Below are 22974 nucleotides of genomic sequence, written 5' to 3' on the forward strand. Positions count from 1 at the left end.
TATTATAAAATAATAATAAATAAAAAAATTTGCATTTGTTCAAATTGACTGTAAGGAAGGAGCATTCAGATTAATTCAGGCTCATGCATGCCCATGTGCGCACATACCTACCGAGGAAGGGGTCACCGGAGGGGTCAACACATCCATGAGCCGGCATGTGCAATAATGTACTTTCTTAGCTGATGCAAAGTGACATATTTTAATGCCCTATATGCACATTGTGTTTTGGATTACCTTTGGCTACCAGGTTTGTACCGTGCTTTTGGATTATTCTTCTATTACCATTGTATGGACTGTATTATGGGTGATGTCCTTGGCTTGTTCCTAGACCTGCCTTGTACCGCATTAGTTGGCAAATTGCCAACCCCTGTCTGTGATATGACCTGCCTCTGATCTGCTTTCCTGGACCCTGTCTTCTGAAAATGATGCCCCCTGGTGCCCAACGATTCCGAATATCCACATGAGGACCACTGCAGCCATATTCAGACAATAGGTTTCCCCGATCACCTTGGGCATCCACCAGGTATGTGACATTACTGGCCCCATCCAGAGTTATGCACCTTCTTCTATGAACCACAATCATATCAAGTGATAGTGATTAAGCAGGGGCGGGAATAAAAGCCAAATCAGGAGAGCAGCCCGGGGTCACAGCCATTGTATCCTCCATAGAAATAGTGTTTCAATGGAGGAGTTTATATTACAAGGATATAGGAGGTGGTTGATCAGTGTTTGGCAGGCGTTTGGCCACCCTTGTAACAATGGGTATAAATGACCCCTATGTCAAGGTGATTTATAAGTTTTCTCCGAAGACAGCAGCACAACATTTGCTAATTTGCAGGAACCGTTGCTGCAACCAAAACTTTAATATCTTTATGTAAATTTTTTTTAATTCCATTATTTTTTTTTTTTTCATGTGCACTCAATTGTGTGTATATTATCAGATGTACAATCCTTACATTCCAGGTAAGTTCATGAATACCCAATAACAAAGTATGTTTAACTAGAAAAATGCAAAAAACACAAACAAGTCATCACAACAAACTATTGAGAACAAATGTCCTATTTATTCTTGTGTGTTACAAGTATAAAATTCAAAAACATGCAATTTGCAAAGAATTATATAAAAAATTTAAAAAAGCTGCTTTGAAAAGTAATACACCCGGTACAAAAGAAGTAAGGAGACATTCTTGCCGGTCCACAATCTCCACACGCTGAAAAAACAGCGCTAAGTTCAAAAAGAAAATCTGACTTTGAAATCTTTTGAAAGGGCAACTCTATAATAAACTACCAAAAAAGGGATTGACTAAGCGAAGTAAGTATGAATACACCCCCCTTCACCAATCAAACTCCTAATGACTACTTCTTCCTTGTTGGATGTTTAAATGTGGCCACATGCTATTCAATATATCTAATAGAAAAGATATTAGAACTTTGAATCTATTGAAAATCTAATAAATATAGGTTCTGTTGATTGATATTTTATCACATATTGACTACTAGAATTTAATGGCAATGGATCAAACAAGCAAGGGTGCCCACATTGCATTATAATGACTTCCAGATCTTTTTTTTTTTCTGTCTTTAAATTTTGAATGTGATTGAGCTCAGGATAATAGAATACATATGGTATAGTTCAGTGATTTGAATCTTGCTCAGCCTTGGGGCCTCCCTTTCTTCCTATGGCCTCTCAATAAGGCAGAACATTGCAATTAAGATTTTGCCAGACGTAAAAGGATGCAGACGTTAGTTTAGAGAGAAAAGGGCCGGAGGCCAAATAGTTAAAACGAGGAAATATATACTAGGTAGTGGGGGGTTGAAGCACTAATTTACTTCAAAACCTTCCGTACTACGTCATGTAAAAAAAGCAAAGCAGAACTATGTGTATACATGTCCTAGGTTTTCCTTGAAGGGCCTCTCATCTCCTGGCCTTAAGTTCACGCGCCATCTGACACACCGAGCAAGGTCCGCAGAATGTGAGGCATGCACAGTCATTACAGATAGTACCCTGAAATGCAAAAAGAGAAATTAGATTCTTTAAAAGTGGTGGTAAACCTACTACATATGCTGAGGCCCAAGTGCATACCCTACATTCCCAATGGGGCCACATATAATATTCAGTGCTATGGAAGATTGGCTGATGACATACTGCTGGAGATGGTCAGGGACTGGTGGCATTCAACTGCTGTGTTTGAAGACGCTGAACGGGACCATTAAAGAACAGAGTCTGCTAGAGATCAATGCAATTTAATTCCCTTCACAAATCAATGTTCACTATGCAATCTAATAATAAATAATAAATAATAATAATAATAATACATGTTGGCCTAGGTAGAGCATTTTCATTAAACAGATGTGTTTTTAATTTTGAAGTTTCCAATATTGTTGGTTGGACACCAAGAGTATATTGTAAAGAGAATAGAAAATTTGTAGAGGTAAACTACAAAAATGGAAAGGTAACATGCAATCCAAGATAAAAAAAAGTTATTACTTTCCCCTGACTATGCCCTCCGGCCAAAAATGCTGAAGTCTACCCTTCGGGCACGGTGGCTCAGAGGTTAGCTCTGGTCTTTGCAACACTGGGTCCCCAGTTTGAATCTTGGTCCGGACACTATCTGCATGGAGTTTGCAGGTTCTCCCTGTGTTTGTGTGGCTACTCCAGTTTTCTCCCACATTCCAAAAACATGCAGTTAGGATAATTGGCTTCCCCCAAAAATTGACCATAAACTGTATTAAAGACAAATGACTATGGTAGGGACATTAGATTGTGAGCTCCTCTGAGGGACAGCTAGTGACATGACTATGAACTCTGTGCACCGCTGCGTAATATGATGGTGCTATATAAATACTGTGTAATAATAATAGTACCCTCCATAACACAAATTGGAAGGAGTTTTAGGACTCCCAATATTATAATTTTGACACAAAAATGTTACCATTGTTAATCTTACTGGTAACCAAAAATGTGCCGCTTTTGGTCCTGTTGGAAACTGCAATTTGCCACCCAACAGCATTTTATTCTATTTTATGACTCCCACTTTCCTTGAGAATTTCGGACCAGAAATAAACCTTCCTATACTTTACAGCAGTGGCCTCCAACCTTTTCGGTCCCGTGGACCACTAAAATTACCGGCTCCTGACCGTGCATGTGCGGGGAGCCAGGTGTCACTCAAATAGAAAAACCTCCCCAATAGTCATGTCATGATGACAAAATCCCGCCAACTTTAACATCGCAGATCTGAGCCTGCAATGGGGGAGTGGGCAGGTTATGTCCAAGGACACATCCCACCCACTTCCCTGAGCCCGGAATTTGTACAGGGACGTGGTGCGCTGGTCTGGCCGGTGCACCCCACCAGCGGGGTCCTTTTGCTGACACCGCTTAGGGGTGCACCAGCCAGAGCCACGGACCACCAAAAATTTCTCACGGACTACCGGTTTGGAACTCAGTGTATTGTCACCCCATCTACCAGTACTTATAGATAGTTTTACATTCCATGTTCCATTCAGATTTGGACAGCCCAAAAATAAATGATGGTCTAAAAAAATCCGTCAAGAATGAACAATGTAAATAGATACAAATCCATCACAAATATCACCAGACACAAGGATCTAGCAACCCCCCCTTTTTTGCTTTGAATAAATTTGTCTTCACTCTCCCAGTAACCCTATTTTCAATCCACTCTATTCTCGTAAATAACTCCATTCCTTCACATAACAGACATGACAATGTTGGCAAATAGGAAACAGATTTTAAGCTGATAAAATCAGTAGATACTTTAAAGCAAATGGGAAAAAAATTTGCAAACAGATAATTAAAGTGTAATCAGTATGGAAGTAGCATGCATTAATGGTTGGGTTCTTCAAAGATTGAAGAACCATGTCCTTGGAAAAATTCCATTGATGTTTTATCTCTTTTTTACAGATATAACCATACTCTACAGATTACACCAGAAACGAGATTACCAACATACTGTATCTAAACAGTATGTAAAATACTGCTACTTGTACTTTGGTTGACACTTATTCCTTCCTTTACAAGGGGAGGTAATATCAGATGGTCTGGTTTTCATACTATGGATTTTAGGAATTTGAGCCCCCCAGGGCAACATGTCTCGGGTCCCTCTGCAGACAACTTCAAAGGGCAAAAATCAAAAGCAAGAAGATAAACAAGGCTCCAACAGCAAAGAAGTAATTAAAAACAGGACTGGAGATAGCATAGGGTCAAATGTTCCTTTATACCTCTATAGAAAACCAACTATGGCTGAAGAAGGTAAATGACTGTTTATATAATTACAGTGGTGTCTGCTTGTACATAAGGGCTCTTTGTCTTTACGGCAAGATACTGAGTAGACTTCCCACAATAATATACATGTTTTACTCTGCAGAGAGCGACACCATTTATGTAGCCTGAGAATCTTCCGGGAATTAAAGTGGGGTTAAAAAAGGGTAAAAGTTGCCAAGTTTGATATCTAGGTCACTGTTTTCTGCATATTCCAGTGGCCAATGGCAACAGTTGGAAGTCTGTTTAATCTGTCAAGGCTGCCGGGGGAGGGGGGGGGGGGGTCAGGGTTTAAAGAAGTTATATGATTGGGGAATAAAAAAGTTTACTTTATAACTGATAAGATTGGATGTACAGATTATGAAGATGCTATGTTTCCATGCTCGGGAATGAAAAGGTTTACTTTAACAAGTGTTGAGACAAGATTGATGAAGTGCATAATGAAGGTACTGCTATGTTTACATGATTAAGAAAGGAAGGGAAAAATTTATGCTACCAGCTGTTTTTCAGCCACAAATGGAGGGTCTTGCCAGTAGGATTATATTTTTTTTACTTAAAGATCGGAATGTTCGCTTAGCCTAGTGAAGTTCTATTAACTTTTATGGCCAATCATGTGTAGGACAGATTGGTGATTTTTAAAATTATTGGTTATTTGAACTTGAGGAATTCAGAACCTGATGATTCAATTCAATCTATTCCCTTTAAAGCCGCATACACACGTCAATAATAGTCGATGGAAAGGGTCTTTCACATTCCTTTCCACCGACTAGCACTGCACGATGCATGGAGTGCTGTACATACAGCACCATTCTGCTCTATGCGTAGAGGGGAGGGGGAAAGCAGCACCCCGCTGCATGCTTTCCCCCTTCCCTTGCATTAGGATCGTTTGTCGTCCATCGTCCATGGATCCGCCAGAACTGTCATTTGGATGATGGACGACTGGTGCTGTACAAGATTCTTGCCCGATATTGGCCCTGAGCCGATTATCGGGCGAGAACCATTGGACATGTGTACGTTGCTTTAGTCTTCTGCCTCTAGTCTAGATAAATTCTCGTCTTCCACCTGTCTCAGTCTGTACACTTGAAAGAAAAAAAGCAAATACCCAAGCCTGTGTAGCCTTCACCCACCATACTCAATGGACGGAGGCAGTGCTCTAGAAAGGGGTGTAAAGTAGCCCCGTATCTAACCTCAAACGGACAAGATGGCATTGTTGCCAATAAACCTCTCATTAATCAGTAGAAAGGGTCTTTGAAATTCACTGGCGTCGTCCACACTGGATCCTTCTGCTGACTTTCACATTACAGGACTCAGCAGTGGACCATTAAATGGCGAGGGGCACCCAGGAGATTGGCACTTCCAAATGTATTGTTTTTTTGGTGGACTATAAGGGGGCATTTCTATTGGTTCAAGTAGCATTCATGGGGTTGGCAGGAGAGGAGGTAAGTTTTTACTCTCTGCTTTCTCTCTAATTCTTCTAATATTTAGAGGCTAGATTGTTAAGAGAGTGTTAGATTGTTAAACTTGTTGGGCTTCAGTAGCTAAAAGCTCATACTGATTCCAGTTTCACAAATTAGCAAAAAAAAAAACCCTTACCGGAATACGGTGTCGTTCCCTGAGTCCTGTACGCATGGCAAGCATGGCACCACCAACCACTGGCAAGCAGCAGCATTCCCCATAATCTGAAGCCACTTTACAGGCTAAACATATAGGAAAGAATGTTCCACAGAGACCTGGGAGGAATAAAATAACATGATAAGCATAAAAGATAGCTAGAATCACCCTGTTAAAACCTCAACGTACACCTCTGGGAATATATAGAGAATGCAAAATGAATGACTGGATAATATACTTTAAATTTAGGATATTATAAGTGAACATGTTGATATACTTGGGTTGGTTCAGGAACACTTTCGGGATTTCCTCAACAGAAAGGTGGGCCCTGGGGCTCACTCCAACCTTTTGCTCTGATTTTTGGTGAATTTTTGGATTATTATTACATAGATTTATATAGCACCAACATATTACCCAGCACTGTACAATGTCCCTACCTCAGTCATATGTCATTACCACAGTTTAAGGTTAATTTTTGGGGAGAAGCCAATTAACCTAACTGCATGTTTTTGGAATGTGGGAGGAAACTGGAGGAAACCCATGGAGACAACATGCAAACTCCATGCAGATAGTGTCCTGGCCAAGATTCAAACCTGGGACCTAGCCCTGCAAAGGCTAGAGTGCTAACCTCTGAGCCACCGTGCTGCCCAAACAGTAGACATCAGCATTTGTGGCCATTTGAGGGCATAGACAGGGGAAAGTAATAACTTTTTTTACCTTTCCATTTTTTTACTTTACCTCTACAAATTTTCTATTCTATTTACAATATACTCTTGGTGTCCAACCAACAATATTGGAAACTTCAAAATTAAAAACACAACTGTTTAATGAAAATGGTCTACCTAGGGCAACATCCACCCCAACTTCACTTGGCACATGGACCTGGAGGATAATTTTCCCAAGTACGGTTTATGCTAAGACAATGTTTTTTTTTTCCATACAATGAGCAGATATAAGAACATTTTCAAAAACTTCTTGGTTGTTAACTCCTGGTAAAATAGAAGAATGGAGGCTCTAATAGGGACAATGTTATAATAATGACCATGGGGGCTGGGTGCAACTCCATATTAATCCCTATGAGGGATTGGGAGCAACTGTACAAAAAGTGTCATGAGAAAGAAGGGGGCAAAGCCACACTGATAGCCATATTAAAGAGGAGAGAATATTATTTGCCATTGGGAAGGGAGAAGAATGCCACTTCATAACTTCATATTAATAATGGCCATAGGCGATAGAGGCAACATTACAATATTGGCAACACCATATTAGATTCCATTCGGTGGTCCAAGAGAAAATTTTGGTGGTCTGTGGCTCTTGTCGGTGCATCCCAAAGCGGGGTCAGGAAAAAGACCCAACTGGGGGGCGCAGCGGCCAGAGCCGTGGATCATGTTCCCCATATTGACACAACCCACCCACTCTCCTATCGCAGGTCTGAGTGGGAGGGTTCTGACATCATGACGTCACTATTGGGGAAGTTTCTTCCTCTTTGAATGACACACGGCTCCCTGCACATGCACGGTCTAGATTCTGTGCATTTAGTGGTCCGTAGGTCTGTAAAGGTTGGTGACCACTTTACTAAATTACAAGCTTGTAAAATAACCTATTATAGTGGGACATTACATTATACTTACAGATTCCACAATCATCACAGCAGTCAAAGACATCAGAATTCCAGCTGCTGGAACTTGCTGAAGTGGTCATTAGCTGTACCATCTGAGGCTGGGTGCTCACTGGGTAAGTCATGGTGACCTTCAAAAAAAAAAAGATTATTGAACCTTCAAAAGGAATCCTAATCAAGTTGATCAAGTAAAGATAATTACAAATACTAAAGGTTATGCAGGAAATACATAAATTGAGATAAAATCCATCGACTTTACTTTCTGGGTTTTATGCAGTCCTCATATAGGTGTAACCCTCACATATACTGCTGGTTAGCAAAACAGTTTAAAGAAAAGAGTGCTCATGTAAATTCCATGACTTAAAACTGAGCCAATCAAACTGTGCAAGTATAGTAAATACTTGGCTTACTTTCAAGTATTGTGGATGTATGGTCACATGTGACTGACCCTCCTATTGGTTGAGTCTAGAGATGGGAAGTAACGTAAATGCAATGTGCAAGAAAATTTGGCCCATTCCATTTTGGAATACACAATTGTATTCACTTATTACCCTGATTGTTTATAGTATTTTCCATGCTCATGGTTTAGCTGGGTCCTAATGTCAAGTGACAACTAGGAGGCTCCCAAAGGTCTGATGGTGGCTGCCTAAGTATGTTTAACTTTCTCAAATACCAGAACACCGTATTTAGGTTTCTATACTCATTTCCTTATTTTTTCATCATTTTTTCTGTGGTACCTTTAAACTATTTTCTTTGTTGGCTCTTAGAATTAGATGACGACCCCCACCCATGTGAAGATATCTCCATATAGTAAAAATAAAAGCTGCTGGCTGGTTTAAAGTGAAGGTTCTCATTCACTTCTGTTTCAGAATAATTCTGCTCTGAATAGGCAAAGCCCCAACACTTCTGGATAGTGCCTAAGCTTGCCGATTCTCATTCCTATTGATGCCTTTTACGATGGAATGTCTGATTGGACAATGGGTGTTTGTGGGAAACCGGAGGCGGCAGGCAAGCTCCATCTCTTTAAGTTTTGAATATTCCATTTATAAGGGCCAGTATTCTGCTTAGGTTAACTGCAAGCATGTTCACCGTTTAAATATTTTATTTGAGTTGGTTGCTTTGGTTGAGCAGGCTAATGGGTTATGTCAATTGAAGCAAAGTCATGTAAAGTCCAATGGAGGAGTGCAAGTTGCCTATGGGGGTTGCAAAAAAAAATTATGGCTTTTTGCAGTTTTCTATTCATGCCAGTGGGTCTGTGAGACGTGAAAATTTGAACTAGCAGAAGGAAAGTGTAATACCAACCATAGAATGTATCATTTTAAGCTACTTGCACATGCTTGATATTTATTGTCATAGATAATTGTCATATTATATGATTGTCATAGAAGTAATTTTAACATATGTGCATGAGTCTCCCGATTAATTAGTGATCCATCCAGTTGGTGGACCAACTGAAGGCAAACCGTGGTCATTTGTTACGGGAGAGATTGAAGCTGGATGCCTCCCACTCTTTCTCTCCCCTTCCCCTTTCTATGAAACTGAACAGAGTTGTTTGGATAGTGCTCATTAGTTGTAGAGTCTCCAGGAAAAACTGTGTGAGATTTACAAAAATTTGATATTTGTACATGGAATTCAATGTAAGAGTAGACACTTTCAGCAAAAGAAATGAGTCAATCAACAGTAACAGTGAACCTAAACATGTTTCTAATAAATATAAGACTACTCCTAAGCTGCTGTACATACACAGTAGATGTTTTTTGCCAATGAAGAATAATTGTGATCTTCTTGGACAAAAAAATAGAATATGACATGTATCAATCCATCCTGGCGTTCCCAATGACCAAACAGCGATGGCCACTGTACTTTCCTATGACACAGCGGAGAGCCACTCAATCAGAACAAAACAACGCTGTGACTACAGCCCTCAATCATTCTCCAGTTACTGGAAATGATCATGAAATATTGTTTCCAGTAACAAAAATCTATCATTTACAGGGCTTTAGACCAAAAGGTTATACTAATTGGTAAACTCAGTGGACCACTTTCTATGTTATTTATTTCTAACATTTACACTTCTTTGATATTATCCTAATATATTGTTTTTTTTTTGTTCCATGTCCAATAAAAATGCATCATTCCATCAAAAAGTAAACCACTGAAATTTGATTTTTGTAATATAGGGAAGTAATTTGGGAAGTACATGTGACATCTGTAACAACTGAGAATGTAGTACCTGTTTCATTTCTTGAAAATATATTATTTTTATAAATGGAGTTAATACATATAAATACCCCCAGAGAGGAAGCTATGGCACATATATCACAGAATCTGGACAGATGTCAGTGGTCCCATGTGAATCCCTATTGAGCAATATCCCTGAAATAACAGATATCGGCTCCTACAGGAAAACTGACAATTTCAAAGTTTACAGGGTGACCTTCCCTTTACAAAAACAACAATAATAATATATTAATAAGTCAAAAAACAACTCAATGTAGTGTGGAACAATCATTCTTTTCTTAAAATTTAAAAATTCATCCTAGCATTGCAAGTATGCTGCAGAGGAATAATTGAATGCAATACTTTAGATAAGATTCCTTTGGGAAGCCATTAAAGCAGGTTTTTGCATTATAATTCAGCCATCAATAAGATTCACCTTTAAGGCTTCATTCCCATTATATGAAAACTACAACCTATTGCATCTTGAATTGTATTGAACGAGGTCTTATCATACAACGCTCATTCATTCAACAAGAAAACTGTAGCTGCAAGCTCTCATAAAGCTAGAAGACACATAACAACATTTGTGGGTGGAAGACAGGATAGCACAGGACTGAGAGACTGATCCTGGCGGAAATGTTTGTTGGCACATTCCAAAGGGGAATGACACTGTGCAGGATAATTATGTTGGAGAAAAGGGACCACTATCAATGGCAGCTTGTCAATACTTGTCATATGATATGATGATCTAGGAATTTTAAGACTTCGGCTCTGCTGGGTGAATATTCTTCAAAGGAGTGCATGCGATCACCAAAGAACAGGAAATGTATTGTATCTGTGCACACATGGTAATATTACAGGGTTTACCTGTACCTGAGTACTGTAGTGAATCTGGACATAAGTAAATTAGCTACTAATTGGGCGTGGGTCCATGCTCATTGGCAGCTCTAGGTCCAGCCAAAAAGATCAGTCATCTGATGGAATTTTTTATATGTTGCATAGGGTCTAGGTGTATTGGTCTAGGTGGAGATGAATATAATATTCACAAGTGCAATATGTTGCAGCAATTTTACAGACATGAGCACCTCTTTGCTCAACCGAAATGCATTGTACTAATCATAATGACAATATACAAGTACAATACAAAATACAAGTTTTCTAAGCCTGCAAAATTATACCTAGTGAAGAATAGTTTGGAAGCTGTGCTCTCATTATATTTGTAACTTCATCTTCAATCACTTAAATAGCACTTTATAGCCTTGACAAACTATATAGGCTGTGGACTTAAAGTCTGTCCATTGGCCCCTTTGAGGTATGATCACAATAATCACATGACAGATGCCTAAGCATGCTACCATGTGACCCGCCACCGCAGGTTTAAAGCAAGATATATGGCAGAGGAGATTAAGAATAGCGGGAAAACAACTTTCAAATGCCCCAAAACACTACATTAACATGAATGAATTTTGGGGCATTTATTAGGTGTTTGGGGGCGTTTTGGGGCATTTGAAAGTTGTTTTCCGCTATTCTTACTCTCTTCTTGGAACTTTTTGATCATTTTTAGACATTTGTAAGGTGTTTTAGGGTGTTTTAATGCTTTCATATGCTACCAGAAGCACTTTCTTTACAGCTTCCTTTACATCAAGAAAATGCTTTGGCGTGGACTGGCCCATTGGAACGAATGAGATTTTCAAACAGATGGTGTAGACTTTAAATCTGCTCCAGGTGTATCTTGGTTGGTGTATGTTAATTTACCAGAATATCCCAAATTTTTATTACAAAATTAAAAAAAACATAAAAATAAAAAAATCCTAAAAAAAAATAAGAGCCTAAAACAATTAAAATTTTCATAACAGTATTGAATTTAGGTAATGTTTTTTAAGGAGTAGCTTATTTTTTTATTCTCATCCATGTTTTCTAATACATTACTTAATTCCACATATTTGGCTCAAAACGTATTCATTGGAAGTGACATAGGTAGCCGATGCAGCTGAATGGCACACATCTGTAAAGAGTTAAATTCAATCTGTTCAAGGCCGTTTTGAGACAGGATGCAGGAGTCTTTGTGGCTGGCTACATTTCCTTTCCATGAAACATTTTTTTCACATGAATAAACCCACTTTTATACACAGTCACAAGAAAAAGAAAGTACATCCTATTTTAGTTCTAGGGTTTTACATATCAGGACATTTTACATATCAGGACAACATGCTAATTTCTGTTTCTTAGCAGGTTCTAAAATTAGTTAAGTCTAACCTCAGGTGTTGAAACAACACCCAAAAGATTCCACTGTGTCATTATGCAACAGAAATGGGGTCAAAATGAAAATAGCAATGGTAAACGTTTTCTGTATAAGAGACTATCAGTCTGACATCATTGCGGAGGAGTTTTGGTCCTCTCCTTTTCAACACTGCTTCAGTTCACAGAGAACAATTGTTTATGAAAAAAGCTCTCTTAAGGTTCGGGCACATCATTTCCATTGGGTTGAGGTCTGGACCTTGACTTTTGTCATTGTAACACCTTCTTTTCTTTTTTTCAGCCATTCTGATATAGATTTGCTGGCATGTTTGTACTTATCGGGTCTGATTTATAAAGCTCCAATTCTCCAGAGAATGCACACTTTCATCAGGAAGGCTGAGTAATCCAGCAAACCCGGAATAGTTTCCTAAAAGTATGTTTTCAATCCTGGACCAGATCCATTCCAAGTCTGCTGAATCACTTATAAAAGTGTATCCTCTCTAGCCTTGGAGAGCTTTCATAAATCAGGCCCATTGTCCATATGCATGGCAGTTAAGCTTTTGCTGTCGCAAGGATGACCTCACATTTGGTATTCAGAAGAGTTCATGGTTGACCTCAATGACTGCAATATGCCCAGGTCTTATGGCTGCACAATATGCCCAAATTATCACCCTTCCAAATTATCACCCCTTCATCACCGTGCTGATATGCTGTGTTTGGTTTTTGCCAAGCATGGCCCTGTGCATTATGGTTATCTTCACTTTGGTCTTATCTGTTCAAAGGACATTGTTGCAGATGTCTTGTGGTTTGTTCAGATGCAACTTAGCAATTCTAAACCATGTTACCATGAGAGAAATTACTCACTCTTGGCAGCCCTTCCAAGCAAACCATACATGTTCAGTCTATTTCCAATTGTACTGTCATGGATTTTAACATTTAACAGGGTCTGACATGTAGCTCTTGGGTTTCTTTTGTAAATTTCTCTATACTGCACTGTCCATGAGTTCAATTTGCTTACTAGTTCATTCCTAAGAAGATTGGTAACTGTCTTGAATGTTCTTCACTTGTTCCATTTTTCTCTCTACAGAATGATGGACTATTTGGAAATGGCCCTATAACTCTTCTCGGATTGATGGGCAGCAACAATTACTATTCTAAGATCATAGTGCATAGTGTTAGCACACACCTGAACGCCCCAGAGTAGCAAACTGCCAAAACATTTGCCTTTTTAGCAGTGGTCACACTTAATGTTAATTAAATAATCAAATGCATTTGATTAGTACCTGGCTGCTACTTACCCTCCTAATTAATATGGAAGTGGTAAGGGTGTGCCTAATTTTACCTGTTATTTTATTTTATATATTTATATACATACATATACATAACTGCCCATCTATTCCCCATTGCTGGCTATTGGTTCTTAAGTTTTTTATATATAATTATTTATTCAGGTAATTGTTTTCATGTTCTACTCCAAAGCAACAAAAACACATGTATGGCCATGAGTAATAATCCCTGTCATATGAAGTGAAAGAGTTTTAAACTTAAAATTCCGAAAGTTTTATTTAATGTAAGTGCTTGTAAAAATTGGAAATAAAATTCCACAGGAGATTTTTGCTGTAAATTGGCTGAATGTGTTTATCAATGCACAAATGGAACCTGGTTATTAAAATTTATATTTATTATTTTAAACTTTTATAATAAGAAATAAATAGAATGTTGATCCAGGCAGTATCCGGTCATGTTTTGGGATTAGGAAAAAATTTCTTCTCAGAAGGCATTACTTTAAATTCCTGCATGTATACAGTTAAAAGTTGACACTCTACATTTAGAATATAATAGCCTGCCATTGCTTGTTAAAATGCACAGTTTACCACAGAAACATAACTCTACTTTACTTTAGAAATGCATCATTGTTACACTACACTAATAATAAATTAATATTATTTTAAATAAATAATAAACTGTATTTTATAGCACCAACAGATTATACAATGCTTTATGCTTATAAATAGGGGTTGCAAATGACAGATACAAACAATGACACGGTAGGAGGAGAGGACCCCAAAGAGCTTAAAATCTAAGATGTAAGGGAAGTGGCACACAATAGGATATGATGATAAGCTCCATATAGACAAGGTTTTTATGACTTTTGTGCAAAAGAACTTAAGTGGCGTGCACAGAGCCACTGTGATCAAGAACAGGTCAATCTGAGGTCTGTAGTTCCATCTTCCATGGCTGCATATACTTTTTTTTTGGCTCACTAAAACTACAGAATAAAAATGAGTTATTTTTTTTTCAGTAGTCCTGTCATGAAGAGGCCCATTGTAGAAAAACCTATAGAAAGACATACTTATAATAAAATATTGAATGGCCTTCCATTGGAGCTTGGTCTAGCCAGCCTCGTAAAACATTGTAGATTGTTGTCCAATTATGGGTTTAGGGTTCTAAGGTTCACAGTTTTAGATTGCCTTATTTTTGTGTTGATGGACGTGTGTCTTTATAACTATGTAACTTACTGCCCTGACAAGCTTTTGATGAAAGTTGGATGCACAGACATAATCAAGCTGTCATCAGTTCCATGATAAACGTTTCATGCATCTACATGTATGCTCAGGTCACCAAGCATGAAAGGTTATGCATAGGATAAATGCAGGGATGGGTGGACTTCTCAGTATTTATAATGGGGGTACTAGAAGAAATAGCAAAATCTATCCAATTATTTTTTTCCCCCTTAGTAGTGGTCAGTTTTAAAACATATAGTGAGAAAATAAGAAGAAAAAAGGGATGGAGGGTTGTGTTTGGCAAATGTATTTCAAACTTGCTCAATAATATACTGGACACTGGGCTACCTTTCAAAAGAAATTGGTGGTTACCAAACAATTAACATTTGTCAAGTATGTCCCCAAATGCTTGTGAATCAACTTAATAACTAGGTACAGTTTTCCTAGAATAAGGTATGAATCACATACTGTGACGAAATGACGAAGAGAAAGCGTGAGGTCTCATTCCCGAAGCGTTTCGCCTGCTGCGCTTCCTCAGGGGTTTGCGAGAACAAGCAACTATGACACAAGAAATTATAGGAACCTACTTTTTAAAAAATAACATATTGCTATATTAGTTTTACCATAGATGTGGTGAACGTCTGTAACGCTGATGTCTACCAGTACAGCTGTCTCCCAACGATGTTCAGCATTTTTTCCCACTTGTCCTTCCCATTTGACTCTTCATAGCACAAACAGGTCGTTAGGCGGCCTATATGTACAACGCTCGCGCTTTCCTACTGCCACCCAAAACGACTACTAATGAATTGTATAGGTGACCACGATTGGGCAAAGCTTTACTCACCCAGCATGAGATAAAGAGGTTATTATGTTCTGCCACTCATTTTATCACGTAGACTGATGTTCTTTATAACTGTACAATGTAAATACCTTTAAATAAAAAGATTAATTTCTAGCAGTGTTCCGGTGTTTGCCTTTGTAACACCAAAGGAATTCAGTAAACAATTTACTGTGTGGGTGTGGGTAAAGAGAAAAGGTGCCTATCGAGAAATGCTTACTGTCTATTTTTTGGTGTCTCGGTGCTTGGTATTTGTAGTAGAGGAGTGCTAAGTTCAGTTCCCACTTTGCATTCTCCTTAATTTAGGCTGGTTGACTGAACTTCCCTAAAACAGATGCTATATATAATATATGATGTTTATAAGATCAATCATCACTGTGTTTGGGGGTAAGGTAGATACTGTAGATTTATGCTTCCAAAAATGTGTTTTGCCTGCATTAGTACAAGATTTGATACACTTTTTGGCAAAGTTCCAAGCCCTTTCATGGCTTTTCTGATATCATCCTTCCCATCGGATATGATCCCTACTGACGCATTTCGCTATCAATCAGGGAGTAATTACAGATTCAAACAAATCAGGAAGAAATGTCTGTCAAAAATGTAGGTCACTTTAAATTCACATTACTTTTTCTGCAAGTGCATATAACACAGTGGATTTTAAATCGGTAGAATCAGTATGTATAGAAATCTTTGTGCTTTCAAATGCAACCACAGTTACACTCTTCTTCTACTGAGACTTCTGCAATGCTTATCTCTACACTGAATTGGAGGAACAACAAAGCAAAGGAGGATCAACACATCTGCTAAACATTAGGAAGAACAAGTTTATTGGATGTCTGGATGAACAACAAACCATCCATGAAAGCAGAAGAACAAGTCTATTAGATGTCTATTGAAACTTCAAAAATATATAGATGAAATCTATCTATGAAACAGACAAAATACTACAGCAAACATCAATTATTTGGATTGTTTTATCAGAAAACTTTTGTAGAATGTGTATACCTAAAGCAAAAACCTGTGATTAAAGAGTTCATTTTCAGATTGTGTCATACTATACAACTAGGAACATTTTAAAAAGCATTATTACATTCACTTTGAAATGTGTCAGATGTCCAAATTTGTTCTGTGCAATTTGTACAACGGTGCATAATAGGTCCAGCTGTGGTTAACATCTGTCTTTTCCCAAATTCCCTTTACCTTATTTTCTCATTAGGAGAAATAAAAGTGAGTGAGTGATAACAAGTATAGGTAACTCTGCCTTTTATCATTCCCTAATTTAAATCTAAAAAGTCTAACCCATGCCCAATCATGACACTTAGCATTCGTATTACCGGTGGATCAATTGTGACTGCCCACAGCTGCAAAACAGATATTTTCTGTTCTTTAAAAGCTGTTGTTTAATACATAATAATAAAACTCACAGCAGATTTAAATCTACCTGTCATGCACAAAAAAAGAAACATTTAAGTGCAAAATCAAGAAAAGCAAATGGCAACACTGCTCCTAATAACCAGAGTCATTTGAAATAGATTTACTGATTTAAGTACCCGAAAACATAGTACCCGAAAAATACCCGGAAAGTACCTGAAAGTATAGATTTAAGTACCTGAAAGCAAATTTCTACAACTCTATTTGTATGTCATCAAACAGGTGGTTCAGTGACAGTCAGAAAACAATAGTCTAAAGTTTTTCTCTGCCAGTTTAATAAATGAGTAAGGAGCTGACACTTACTTGTTGTGCAGACATCTTCCTAATAGAGGTATTTTACAATAGTGGAACCAACAAGCCAACAAACCTATTCATTTGAACCACATCCCCTCCCTCCTCTAAACTCTGTACCTCCCTAAGCTTTTAAAAAGTCTGGGTCTGCGTAGTTTCTTTACAAATGCTCCCCCTCCCACTGCATTCTTCTGCCCCTTCCTTATAATCTTTACATTAGCTTTTACTGCATGTGATAAACTTGTTCTTCTGCTTTTCTTTTTGAAAAGAATATGCTGATAACATCAGGACGAGCTAACTATAATAATAATAATAATAACTGTAATTAAAATTAAGACAGAATTGGTGACTGCAAGGGGGGCCCATGGGGATAACAACACAAGTTGTCAAATTGTGCTTCTGTTAGGTAAAGCTTGATATACATTAGTCAATGGGTGCACAACCAGGTAAATGACTGATATTTCCCCGATCACTTACCTGAATTACTGTTGTGCACCCATAATTATTAGACAGCAGGGAGTGCACCCTAACAACCAGCAACTAATGGTAGCACTCCCTGTTGTTTACTATACCAACCAGAGGATGGCACAGTAGAGAGTAGTCCCAATAAAACAAGGAGCAGCCATTCCTGATCAAAGTTCAACTGATACAACAATCAAATTTAATATACCACAATAAAACATAATAAAGCTGTATAAAAGTAAAAAAAATTTAAACACTGCATTTTATAACCATCAAACATTCTTTACAAAATACAAGTCAGAAACAAATCAGAAAAATCTGTGAACATTGAATCTCTTGTATGATCCCATTAAACTAGCAGGGGTTCATTAATTAAAAGCAGTCTAGGCCCAAAGTTCTAAAATCTACAGTTAAAGCAATCCATAAAGGAAAGTACAGTGGCTCGATTGAGCTAGTGCCTCATCTATGGGAGCAAGAAGACATCCACTGGCTTGGCGGTGTTGAGGGAACATAAAATGAATGTTGGAAAGCTTGTCTTAGTCCCCATGGTTGTCTCCTGATATAAGCCATGGTGAATGCGTTGCTTTGAGTATACATGCAGACACAAACTGACTGTACTCTGTGCCCCCTCCCTGAACACACCTCCGTGCACTTGCATAAACTTACTAAAATTATACTGCTAAGTGGTCATTGAAAGTTGATAGGGAGCTCTCCAGGGATTGGAACTTGGGCTGACCAGAGTATGATGATATTGTGCCTGCACATATGATTGCTCTCTCTGTTTATGAGCAACCTTAAAAACGTCCATACATTACAAAGTGACATTTTATTTATTTAGTTTTCCATGAAGCCTGGAGGACTAAGTCAGTCTCTTTAATGTGCCATAGTTACTCCAAGGGTGAGCCAGCAAGGGATTCAGGTGCAAGTGGAGTGTCAGCAAGGAAACTGAAGGGTCAGGGTTCACTTCCACCTGGCTCCCATGCTGGATACCCAGACCTTTTGTTTTCACCTGGTATCAAAGTGTGCTTGGCTACTGAATATTGGGTGAGGATTAGAGGGAAACAGGTAAATAGACCTCTGGTGCAGATCCTAGTGACCTCAGTGACAAACTTCTGTAACAGAATCCCAGTGTAGATCTCAGTAACTCAGTGACAGACCCCCACTTCAGACCTCAGTGACAAACCCCCTTAACAGTTTCCCAGTGCCGACTTCGGCGCAGATCTCAGTGACAGATTCCCCTGGTGAAAGACTCCCAGTGTATACCTCAGTGACATTTTCTTCAGTGACAAACGTCCAACTGCAGACCTCACTAACAGACCCCCAACTGTAGACCTCAGTAATGTACCCCCAGGGTAGACCTCAGTAATAGACCTTAATTGCAGATCCTAATAACAGACCCTCATTACAGACCTCAGTTAGGACCCCAAGTGGCAAACCTCAGTATAAACCCCTGTGTCAGACCTCAGTAACAGACCCTCCAAAGCAGACCTTCAGGCAGAGCTCAGTAATAGGCCCCAGTACAGTAGCACTGGTTGTCGGATGGTGGCCCTGGGAGGGGGCACAAGTCAGTTCTGCACAGGGACCAACTGCTTACTGCATCTGCATAGGTATGTTGCAATTTACTTGTGCTACAGTACCCTGTTAAGGACAACAGATACAATATATACTAAAGAGTGAAGGGAAATGCTTTCTGGCAAATGAATGCTTAAACATATTTGGTGCACTCAAAGAACTGGTTGAAGGAGACAACCTGTAGATACACTTGGATCTGGTTTATTAGTGAGAAGACAATGGAGATTAGGCAATCTAATCTATGTGATTGCTATTCTATATATGTTTCCAAAAATATAACACTTAGGCACACTTAGGCCCTTTTTAGACTTGAGGTCAAAAATCCTAAGGTTAGTGGCTCCCATGCTCATCTTTTAAAAACTATGCATTTTGTAATGTCAGTCACAGCATTTGCCAAACATTTTATTGTGCAGTTGAAGGCAGTTTGAGGTGCACTTTTTGAACTTATTGCTTTCATTGGTAAATATTTACAAAAAAAACCATAGAAAGGAGCAAATAAAGTAAGTTTCAAAGTTGCTCCACTCGAGGGCCTGTCAGTTTGGATTTTCTAGCTCCATGGTCTGAAGGACCTTGGTCTGTTTCTCTCTGATGATGATTTGGGTCAGTTTGTACATCTTCGTTTGTAAGTGAATTTCCAATGCTGGTAGTAGGCTGAAGTAGCATTCAGTAAAAAAATAATCCCACTGTTTTCTCTAGTGAATGTTCCCATGTATAGAATTATTATTACACAGTATTTAGATAGCACCATCATATTATGCAGCGCTGCACAAAGTCCATAGTTATGTCACTAGCTGTCCCTCAAAGGGGCTCACAATCTACATTGTCCCTACCATAGTCATGTGTCTTTAATAAGGTCAGTTTTGGGGGGTAACAAATTAACCTAACTGCATGTTTTTGGAATGTGGGAGAAAACCAGAGTACCCAGAAGAAACCCACACAAACATGGGCAAAACCTGCAAACTCCATGCAGATAGTGTTGTTAGCATTGCAAAGGCCAGAACACTTACCTCTGAGCTACAACATCTGGATCTCTTTTAGGAAGGTCCAAGTTGAGGGCCTCAAATATCAGATTTCAAGGGCTGGTTGCCTGCTTAGGACTCCAAACTACATCTACATGTCCTCAAAGAGTTGAGCTCAATTATTTCAAAGCCATTATTTCTAATTTTTTAGAGACTCTTTAGTCACTGGTAAGGTACGGATGGATTGGCGTAAGGCCAATGTGGTTCCTATCTTCAAAAGGGAGCCATGTCATTACCAGGTAACTACAGACACGTTAGTTTAACGTCCATAGTTAGAAAGGTCTTAGAGAGTTTGATAAAGAGCCACATAGAGAAGTTTCTGCTGGAAAATATTATTATAAGTGATAGTCAGCATGGCTTCAAGAAAGACCGAAGTTTTCAAACAAATTAACTCTCTTTTTATAAAGGAAGTAAGTAAACAGGTAGACAGTGGAGTAGCAGTTAATATAGTGTACTTGAACTTTGCTAAAGTATTTGACACTGTACCCCACAGATGGTTAATATGCAAGTTAGGGCCAATAGGTTTAGAAAAGTCAATCTGTAAAAAGATAGAGAACTGGCTTAAAGACCATATCCAGAGAGATGTAATTAATGATTCATACTCTGAATGGTTTAAGATTATTAGTGGTGTACCCCAGGGTTCAGTGTTGGGACCTTTACTGTTTAACATCTTTATAAATGAAATAGAGTTTGGGATTAAAAGTACCATTTCTGTGTTTGCAGATGACACCAAACTATGTAATGGAAGTCCATACAGAATGTCTATAATCTACAAGCAGACCTGGATGTACTGTTTGATTGGGCAGCCAAGTGGCAAATGTCATTTATTATAGATAAATGTAAAATGATGTACTTGGGGGCTAACAACATGCATGCTTCATACTGTCTAGGGGGAATACATTTGGGGGAGTCAGAAAAGGAGGAATGGAAAAGGATCTGGGGGTTCTGGTAGATCATAGACTTAATAACAGCATGCAATGCCAAGCTGCAATATCTAAAGCTAGTAAAGTACTTTCTTGTAATAAAAGAGGAATAGACTGCAGAGATGGAGACATAATCCTGCCCCTGTACAAAGCATTGGTCAGACCACATCTCAAAAAGGACATTGTGGAATTAGAGAAAGTGCCGAGAAGGACTACTAAACTAAAAAAAGGAATGGAGGAGCTGAGCTATGAGGAGAGATTAGCTGAACTGAATCTATTCTCCCTTGAGAAGAGACGTATAAGGGGGGATATGATCACCCTGTATAAATATATAAACGGTCCATATAGAGAACTCTCTTCCCCATTATTCTCTTTAGGATCATTACAAAGAACAAGAGGGCACTCTTTGCGACTGGAGGAAAAGAAGTTTAAGCTCCGGATAAGGAAGGGATTCTTCACTGTATGGTCTGTGAAAATGTGGAATCGGTTCCCTCAGAAAGTAGTTTCAGCAACTACTATGGATTACTTTAAGAAAAAGCTGGATGTATTTCTAGAAGCACAGAATAGAACTGGGTATTAAGGCTTTAAAGAAAAAATAACAGTGACTGTTGATCCAGGGAACATCCGATTGCCTCATGGAATCAGGAAGGACTTTTTTTTCCCTGTTGAAGCAAATTGTACCAGGGTTTTTTGCCTTTTTCTGGACCAGCTATGTCATATAGGGTTTTATATCTGGGATATGTTTATTTCCCTAGTGGCTAACCTTGATGGACCTATGTCTTTTTTCAACCTAACCTACTATGTAACTATGAAAAAAGAACTTGGAGGCAAAGGAAAGAGCCCCCCAGAAGCTTGGTTATTGCAATTGTTAATGCTTTGTTTAGTAATGGGTTAGTGACAAACATATGACTCTACTCCCATGTACACCCTATAAGAAACAATTTGTATCTGTATGTTCAAAATAATATGTTCTATTAGGGTTAACCTGGTGGTAATGTATACTTCTAGGTTGATACAAAAGCACTATTGGTTGGCCCTTGTCATGTTAACTTTAAGATTTATTAAACACTGCCTTTCGTTCTAAAACATTATCAAGAAGATGTGCCTTTTTCACAACACAGGTCTTCATCCAGTGAATCATTCCTTCTAGTGTGGCCAATGTAAAGCCCAAGAACTTTAAAATCTTCAGGACGTTAAAAAATTTTCAACATTCCAGGAAACCAGCCTAATGCCCCAATCTATTGACCATAAATCAATAGACGAAAGCAGAAGTTCTCTGATTTCACAGCTTCCAAGCCAAATGCCATTCTGGTGTACAATGAAACAACTTTAGACACCAGCATGGGGGTCCTATAGAAAAGCATCATGGCAGTTTATAAGTTATAATTTGGCTAATTAGGGTAATAATAGGTATCCTCAGAACTGTTACTTCTATTAATTTGAACCTTTACTTTTGTTCACAGCAAACCTATTACTGAGCTTTGGGAATTTACCATGTACAAAGCCATCCGGCTAAAAAAATGCATATCCCAGGTTTAGCAGGATCACAATTGTAATGCGCATCCATTCTTACTGTATTTACTGTAAGTCAGGGAGAATTAGAACCTAATTTCCTCTAGGCAGGCCCCCCATGCTGTTGAGTGAGGAGTATTCTTAAAGCTGGGTGTGGGCTATACTTATTAATGGAAAGCTTCCTTAGGAAGACCTATTTATAGCCCTGGCAGGTCTCCAATGGTGGTCTTTCCTATGGCCTATGTTATAGTATGCTCCTAGATGTATGTGCTTACATCCATACTATCTGATATAGAAAAAAACATTTTGTTCTTCTTTCTAGCTTTCCACCAATGGGCCCACAATCACCTCTGGCTGTAAAAAGTAGGACCTAGAGACAGAGCCGGGTTTCTCATAAGGTCAACCTGTGAACTAGGGTGCTCTGGTAAAGAGGGGAGGCATTTCTCTGGAAGTTAATTA

The 22974-nt window shown here is 38.6% G+C and overlaps 1 protein-coding gene across 1 annotated transcript; it reads right to left on the reverse strand.

The window, feature by feature from the left end:
* Positions 1 to 1044: 1044 nt before the first annotated feature.
* Positions 1045 to 17160, reverse strand: LOC140340766 (cornifelin homolog B-like). Its single transcript, XM_072426146.1, has 4 exons — positions 17040 to 17160; positions 7519 to 7636; positions 5870 to 6006; positions 1045 to 2005 (listed from the first exon to the last, which is right to left on the reverse strand). The coding sequence occupies exons 1-4, from the start codon at positions 17052 to 17054 to the stop codon at positions 1916 to 1918; spliced, it is 360 nt and encodes a 119-aa protein (XP_072282247.1). The 5' UTR covers positions 17055 to 17160; the 3' UTR covers positions 1045 to 1915.
* Positions 17161 to 22974: the final 5814 nt, after the last annotated feature.

Source organism: Pyxicephalus adspersus, chromosome 11 (genome assembly GCF_032062135.1).
Source record: "Pyxicephalus adspersus chromosome 11, UCB_Pads_2.0, whole genome shotgun sequence".
Classification (NCBI taxonomy): Eukaryota; Metazoa; Chordata; class Amphibia; order Anura; family Pyxicephalidae; genus Pyxicephalus; species Pyxicephalus adspersus.